The following is a 7,869-nucleotide window of genomic DNA, read 5'->3' on the forward strand; positions in this document are numbered from 1 at the left end:
TTTTTTCTAGAATAAGCTGTTTGGGATAGAAGACACCTCTAGTCTCCAGAATTATAGCAGTTATATTAGGACACATGAATGTTGTGAATCATTGCATCCTTAACTCGAGGAAACTGATTAACTATTCCACGGGGAAGCTGCTCATATGCGGTTTCTTTATATCAGTACCGAATCCATGCATTTGATTAGCAAGGGGAGGTAGCCTAAATTGCTGCATGCTTTTCTTCCCTCTGCATCTCATAACTTTGTGCTACCATGGGCTTCTTCTGGAGCTTCCTTCTGTCCTACCCTGAGATCTTCCTAGCCCTCAGCTGCTTCTTCTGCCTCTATCTCTTCCGCCTTGTCCGGCAGTGCCAGAAGAGCGCCATCCCGGTGAACTGGCCTGTTGTTGGCATGCTTCCCTTCCTCGTGAGGAATCTGTACCACATTCATGACAAGGTCACTGATATGCTCCGTGAGGCGGGGTGCACCTTCAGGATCATTGGCCCATGGTTCCTCAACATGAACTTCTTGGCAACCTGCGACCCAGCCACTGTCAACCACTGCTTCAACACCAACTTCCACAACTACCCGAAAGGCAGCGAGTTTGCCGAGATGTTTGACATCCTAGGTGAGGGGCTGCTTGTGGCAGACTCTGAATCCTGGGAGTACCAACGCCGTGTGGCGATGCAAATCTTTGCTAGCCGCGCCTTTCGGTCCTTCTCCATGTCCACCATCACGAGGAAGGCCGGCACAGTCTTGTTACCCTACCTTGATCACATGGCTAAGCATGGCTCGCAGGTTGAGCTGGAGGGTGTCTTCATGAGGTTCTCGCTTGATGTCTCATACTCCACTGTGTTTGCAACTGACCTTGACTGCTTGTCTGTGTCTCGCCCGATCCCTCTGTTTGGCCAAGCCACAAAGGAAGTGGAGGAGGGAATGCTATTCAGGCACGTCGTGCCACCGAGCTTGTGGAAGCTCTTGAGGACGCTCAAAGTTGGGAGCGAGAAGAAGATGGCGAATGCAAGGGTGGTGATTGACCAATTCATCTATGAGGAAATCTCGAAGCGGAAGGCACAAGCAGAGAAGGAAAGCCAAGGAGATGTGCTGTCCATGTACATGAAATGGCCAATGGATCCCAGCATGAGTGAGCAGCAGAAGACCCAGTTCCTGCGCGACACGGTGGTGGGGTTCATCTTCGCTGGGAAGGACCTCGTTGCTGTCACACTCACGTGGTTCTTCTACATGATGTGCAAGCACCCACATGTCGAGGCGAAGATCCTCGAGGAGATCAAGGCCCTGCGGAGCACCACATGGCCAGGGAACCTCTCTGTCTTTGAGTGCGAGACGATCCGTCCTGCTATTTACCTGCAAGCCGCGCTCCTCGAGACACTCAGGTGACACATCATTCAGCTTTGTGTAGCTCCTCCTAACCATCTGACTAACCCATGATTGTACATGTGTTTTAGGCTCTTCCCGGCGACCCCATTTGAGGAGAAGGAGGCCCTCAACGATGATGTCCTGCCAAACGGTACCAGGGTCAGCAAGGGCACAAGGATCATCTTCTCGCTCTATGCCATGGGGAGGATCGAAGGGATATGGGGCAAGGACTGCGCAGAGTTCAGACCAGAGCGGTGGGTTTCGAAGAGCGGGCGCCTTCGCCACGAGCCGAGCTACAAGTTCCTGGCCTTCAATTCCGGGCCCAGGAGCTGTCTGGGGAAGGACCTTGGCCTCAACAACATGAAGATCGCAGCTGCTTCCATCATATACAACTTCAAGGTCGAGCTGGTGGAAGGCCATGCTGTGATGCCTGAAAGCTCTGTGATATTGCACACACGGAACGGGATGATGGTTAGGCTCAAGAGAAGGGAGGCAGCTGCTTGATTTTTGCTGCCCTTTGTGCATGAAACTAGGTGTGGAATTACGGGGTGGAACGGTTAACTAAAGGCGTGAGCCATCTGTTTGTAGTTTTAAGACACAAAATATTGTAGTGATTGGTCTGATTGTATTTTAGTTATTTTCATGTAAAATTGTATCCATGTATTTACAAAGAATATGCATCTTATATGAACATCACTATTCACTGAGTAGTTACTGAAAATTACATTGAACTTTTTTTCTGTTGAATTGACCCTCCTGGTCTCTCTCAGCTTACTACACTGTCCATTTTGAATGATCCATCCAAAAAATTATTCAAACGTAGCTCAACTTAATTCAAGAGATCATGACTGCCTGCTGTATGCCTCCGCGTGGAGCTGATGGCATGATATTATAATTGATCAATTCCGTTACCAATGAAGCACGGTGCACACCTATATATACACCATAAGAGCAGAGAACAAAGAAGCCTGCTTAGTCCATTAAGAACAGAGAATATCTCCATGCCCTTCTTCCCTGTGCATCTCATATCCTTGTGCAGTCATGGGCTCTTTCTGGAGCTTCCTTGTGTCCTACCCTGAGGTATACCTATCCATCAGCTGCTTCTTGTGCATATCCCTCATCCGCCTCATCCGGCGGTGCCAAAAGAGTGACATCCCAGTGAACTGGCCTGTCGTGGGTATGCTTCCCTTCCTCTTGAGGAATATGTACCACATTCATGACAAGGTTGCAGGTTTCCTTCATGAGGCGGGGTGGAACTCCATGGTCTTTGGCCCATGGTTCCTCAACATGAATTTCTTCGTGACCTGCGACCCCGCCACTGCCAACCACTGCCTCAATGCCAACTTCAAGAAGTATCCAAAAGGCAATGACTTTGCCGAGATGCTTGATTTCCTGGGTGGTGCGATCCTTGTGTCGGACTTTGAGTCCTGGGAATATCAGCGTCATATGGTGATGGTCAACCTTGGCTCCCGTGTATTTAGATCCTTCGCCATGTCCACCATCACGAGGAAGGCCAGCACGACCTTGTTACCCTACCTTGATGACATGGCTAAGCTCGGCTCGGAGGTCGAGCTGGAGGGCGTCTTCATGAGGTTCTTTCTTGATGTCACGTACACCAGTGCTTTCGCAACTGACCTTGACTGCTTGTCTATGTCTCGCCCGATCCATGCGTTCGGCCAAGCCACAAAGGAAGTGGAGGAGGGGGTGCTGTTCAGGCACATGATGCCACCGAGCTTGTGGAAGTTCTTGAGGGTGCTCAATGTTGGGAGCGAGAAGAAGATGGCGAATGCAAGGGTGGTGATCGACAGGTTCATCTATGAGGAGATCGCCAAGCGGAAGACAAAGCGGAACAAGGAAAGCCAGGGAGACGTGCTCTCCTTGTTGATGAAGTGGCCCATGGATCCCAGCATGAGCGAGCAGCAGATGACCCTGTTCCGGCGTGACACGGTCATGGCGTTCATCTTCGCCACAAAGGACCTCATTGCTGTGACGCTCACGTGGTTCTTCTACATGATGTGCAAGCACCCGCATGTCGAGGCGAGGATCCTTGAGGAGGTCAAGGCCCTGCAGAGCACTACGTTGCCAGGGAACCTCTCGGTCTTCGAGGGTGACATGCTCCGGCGTGCTATTTACCTCCAAGCTGCGCTCCTGGAGACACTCAGGTGATACAGCTTTTACCTCCTTGATCTAGCTTCTCCCAACCATCTGATCGACTAACCCAGCCACTGGATGAACCGTTTCTTTCAGGCTCTTCCCGGCAGCCCCATTCGAGGAGGTGGAGGCCTGCGCCGACGATGTCCTGCCAAATGGTGCCAGGATAAGCAAGGGTACAAGGATCGTCTTCTCGATCTACGCCATGGGGAGGGCTGAAGGGATATGGGGCAAGGATTGCCTGGAATTCAGGCCGGAGCGGTGGGTATCGAAGAGCGGCGGTCTCCGCCACGTGCCAGGCTACAAGTTCCTCGCCTTCAACTCCGGGCCCAGAAGTTGCGTGGGGAAGAACCTTGCCTTGAGCAACATGAAGATGGTAGCTGCTTCCATCATTTACAACTTCAAGATGGAGCTGGTGGAAGGCCATACCGTGATGCCTCAAAGCTCGATCGTACTGCACACAAGGAACGGGGTCATGGTTAGGCTCAAGAGAAGGGAGGCAGCTGCTTGATTTTTACTGCTATCTGTCCTTACATTGCTGGGTTATGAATCCATGCATGGGAGATGGACCATGACATATGCTTGTTGTGTTTGAGATTAGTTGTGTGATGGACAGCTTATTTTTAAGTAAATTTGTTTGCAAATGTTTCATGTAACAATGTACTGTATCAATAAATTCCATTGTATCTTACGTGTATCTACACATAAATAGTGCTTCTGTCCGGTACAGATCTCTCCTTGCAAAGTTGAGTAAGAAAAATAATTCTTGGATCCTGCTCTATTATTTTAATTCAGTTATATGAGAATGGATCTGGATCATCAAATGCCCCAGCTCAGAGGCTATTCATCAAATCATTCGTTTTCTTCGCTTTCAAAGCAAGCGTTGGCTTGCGACACTGATTTTTGGGACGGATTGACTGACGTCTAATAAAAAAGTATATAGATGGCATAAGAGATGCATTACTGATGGAATACGAGAGAGTGAGAGACACATGCTATAAAAATTATACATATATATGCGGCAGATCCAGGATATTTCTGGATGCATTAACTGTTTCAACCACGGGCCCAGAAGCTGCCTGGGGAAGGACCTTGCCTTCAGCAACATGAAGATGGTTGCAGCTGTTTGATTCGTACTGCTATCTGTTCTTACTTTCTTGGGTTGTATATGCACATGAAACTAGATAAGAATCCATGTGGGATGGAATAACTTACAGGTGGCAGACATATGTTTGTTGTGTTTGAGATTGTCACCATGCCATGGGAACAAAATATGTTATGGTGATTGGTCATGTGATAGTCTTTTAATTATTTTTCATGTAAAATTGTACCCATGTATTTATAAACATGCATCTTTTGTGTATCCACCTGTGTTTCTGCCTGGCAGCGAGCTATCACTGTAAAATTGAGCAAGGAAATCAATTCTTGGATGGATATTACCTGAACCTGTTGGATGTTATTCAGTTATTACCTGAGAGTGGATGATACTCGTTCAATCGGATCATCAAATGCCAGCTTCAGAGATTATCCATCAGATCATACGTTCTCTCTGCTCTTAGAAGAAGCATTGACATTGGCCCTACGCCCCTAGGCACGTTTTCCTTGTACCATCAGTATCATCTAGCAAATGTATAGCTACAACATAGCCCGAAGTTGATGATCATCACAGAGTTGTTACTGAAAAGTACATTAAACTTTAGGAAGATGAAAAGGTGTGCTTTAGAGCCTAAAAGAATTCCAAAAAATCACTCATGTACATATAATAATAATATATGCCCCCTTTTTTAGACCATGTACCCATTAATTTCTTTATGAAACATGTTTTTGTGTCCTTCATGAAAAAATATAGTTTTTTCTTTTTTGTACGACACTGGAATGCATGTTTTTGCACTAGAATTAACGGTTTTGCTAAGTCTCACTAGACTGAGATTTCTTTATGTCCGAGAAAAGTGCAACACAGTTAAAAAAAGTGCAACTCATTACACTTGCACTTTTTTAGCAAAAGAGTGCAATTGCATTTTTCAAAAAAAAAATTATGGTTACATTTTTATTTGCGTACCGAGACTTAAGAGTTAACACTGAGAATTCTAGTGGGCCGGCGCGACACGGTCTAGACATGCATAGTGCAAAGCATGGCCGATGCGGCCCAGATTCCTTTTATGCGGGCCCACATGTCCTAAACTGCACAAAAACACGACACAAACACTTTTCGTGCCTGGTTCGGTGGCCCGAAAGACTGCTTAAATACGGCCACGACGGAGGCATGGAACTGCGTCGGGAAGTTTAAAAAAGCCTGGCATGCTGCTGGCTTCGTGCCTAGCATGGCCCGATTAAAGTTGTTTCATGAAAAACTGACACCTTGCGTGTTATGTGTAAAAAAACAAAATTTGGTGCTTAAATAAAGTTTTTTCACGAGACATTTCTTTGTTTTTTTACATATGACATAAAATATATCAGTTTCCCACGAAACTTGCCATGCACATATAATGTTGACATGTACGAGTCAAATTTTGTTTTAAATTTTTTCAACATTTCTAAATGTTTATCTCAGGTAGGAGGAGCATATGCTCCCAAGTTCAAAACTGAAGAGAAGGTGTTGTTCTTCAGAGGTTTCCGTTTCCAGTTCAGTTCCGCTACGCGAACGCTGCCTGGAGCTCCGGCCTCGCTGCTCCTTCCTCCCCCTGCCGGCCTCCTCCACCTCCTCTGCGCCTCTACCTCCACCTCCACCTCCACCGCAGCGCGAGTACTGCCCTTCTTCCTCCACCCCTACCTCAAAGACCCCGCCGTCCCGGCTCTTCCACGGCCAGGACCTCTGCCAGGCCCCGCTCGCGGCGGGATCCGGAACAACGGCGCAGCAGCACCATATCGACCACGACGTTGAAACAAACCAAGAAACCTGCTAAGAAAAACCAAATGTCCCAGAAGCACGCGACCACACTCATCAAGTCCCTGTGCGCGGGCGGCGCGCTGCGCCAAGCCCGCGCCGTGTTCGACGGAATGCGCGCCCGGGACGTCGTGGCGTGGACGGCCATGCTCTCCGGCTACGCCTCCAACGGCTGCCACGGCGACGCGCTGGACCTCTTCCGCGGCATGCTCGCGGCGGGGGTCGGCCCCAACGAGTTCACGCTGTCCAGCGTCCTGACCGCGTGCCGTGGCGGCGGCACGTGTGCGGCTGGCGGCTGCGACCCATCATCGCTGCACGCTGTCGCGGTGCGGCGGGGCGTGGATCGCATGCCCTACGTCGTCAACGCGCTCATTGATGCCTACGCCTCCCGCCGAGAGGGCGTGGCGGACGCGAGGACGCTGTTTGATGCGTTGGGGAGTGCGCGCACGGATGCATCGTGGACGTCGATGATCGCTGGGTATGCCCGGTGGAGACAGGAGCACGTGGGGCTACAGTTATTCCGAACAATGATTCAGGTGAGATATCTCTGACCAAGTGACTGTTCTAACGGTCTTGTATTTCTTATCTGCTCTGCTTTGTACCATTTCGTATCTCAGTGTTTCAGTACTCTGTACAGAGAATATTTTTTGTTGCAGACTTTATGGGCTATAATTTGATAAAATCAAATCTGTGATATTCATTGTTGAAATGGTTCAAACAACATGAAATTGGTCAAACGCTACCTGGATTTGCCACATCAAGTTGGTATTTCTTGATTCGTTATGAAGTATGATATCCTGTAACATCTAACTATAAAAGAATGCCATAATGTTACCTTTACTCCGTGAGAACTCTACGAGTGCTCCAAATGACACCTGTGGTTTCTGAAGTCTAAACTTTGGATCACTGCGGAGTTCATTTTATGATTTTGGTACTCTTCGAGTTGACGGTTTGTTTTGGATCTCAGTACTAGCTGAGTTCGTGTGAATGATAGCATATTAACAGTTGGCAGTAGTAGCAAAACATGTCATTATGCCATTTTCTGTTGTTATGCCCTAGTAAATGTTAAAAGAACACACCATATGCTAATGTTTGTCAGTTTTGCTTGTGCATGAATTTCTGCGCACATTTGTTCTCATGGCCCGTCATCTGCTTTTTCTATGGTGCAGGTTGGTGTTGAGCTTAGCCCATTTACTTGCTCTATTGCACTACATGCATGTGTTTCCATAGCCAACTTACGTATCGGACAGCAGCTTCATCTACTGTCCTTAAAGAAAGCTCTCAGTGCAAACCTTGCTGTTGCCAATGCTCTGATCCACGTGTACTGCAATTGTGCACACCTTTTGGATGCAAGGAGGATTTTTGACGAAATTCCTGAGAAGAATTCGGTCACCTGGAATACCTTGATTGCTGGCTATAGCCAATGCAATCCACTAATGGCCTTGCAGCTTTTTCGTGACATGAATCTTCAGCAA

At 48.0% G+C, this 7,869-nt stretch overlaps 2 protein-coding genes across 2 annotated transcripts; both read left to right on the plus strand.

Moving 5' to 3' along the window:
* Positions 1-255: 255 nt before the first annotated feature.
* On the plus strand, positions 256-1,897 carry LOC124659863 (noroxomaritidine synthase-like). Its single transcript, XM_047197685.1, has 2 exons — positions 256-1,376; positions 1,449-1,897. Exons 1-2 carry the CDS (start codon positions 256-258, stop codon positions 1,861-1,863), a joined length of 1,536 nt encoding a protein of 511 aa, XP_047053641.1. The 3' UTR covers positions 1,864-1,897.
* Positions 1,898-2,400: 503 nt separating this feature from the next.
* Positions 2,401-4,042, plus strand: LOC124660914 (noroxomaritidine synthase-like). The gene is made up of 2 exons (XM_047198755.1): positions 2,401-3,521; positions 3,607-4,042. Exons 1-2 carry the CDS (start codon positions 2,401-2,403, stop codon positions 4,019-4,021), a joined length of 1,536 nt encoding a protein of 511 aa, XP_047054711.1. The 3' UTR covers positions 4,022-4,042.
* Positions 4,043-7,869: the final 3,827 nt, after the last annotated feature.

The sequence above is a fragment of the Lolium rigidum genome, chromosome 6, assembly GCF_022539505.1.
Source record: "Lolium rigidum isolate FL_2022 chromosome 6, APGP_CSIRO_Lrig_0.1, whole genome shotgun sequence".
NCBI classification, from domain to species: Eukaryota; Viridiplantae; Streptophyta; class Magnoliopsida; order Poales; family Poaceae; genus Lolium; species Lolium rigidum.

Excerpts from the sequence above, each read along its gene's own strand:
- LOC124659863 (XM_047197685.1), top strand. The coding sequence starts at position 256 with ATGGGCTTCTTCTGGAGCTTCCTTCTGTCCTACCCTGAGATCTTCCTA. Across the intron at positions 1,377-1,448 it reads GCGCTCCTCGAGACACTCAG|GCTCTTCCCGGCGACCCCAT; the intron begins GTGACACATCAT and ends CATGTGTTTTAG.
- LOC124660914 (XM_047198755.1), top strand. The coding sequence starts at position 2,401 with ATGGGCTCTTTCTGGAGCTTCCTTGTGTCCTACCCTGAGGTATACCTA. Across the intron at positions 3,522-3,606 it reads GCGCTCCTGGAGACACTCAG|GCTCTTCCCGGCAGCCCCAT; the intron begins GTGATACAGCTT and ends CGTTTCTTTCAG.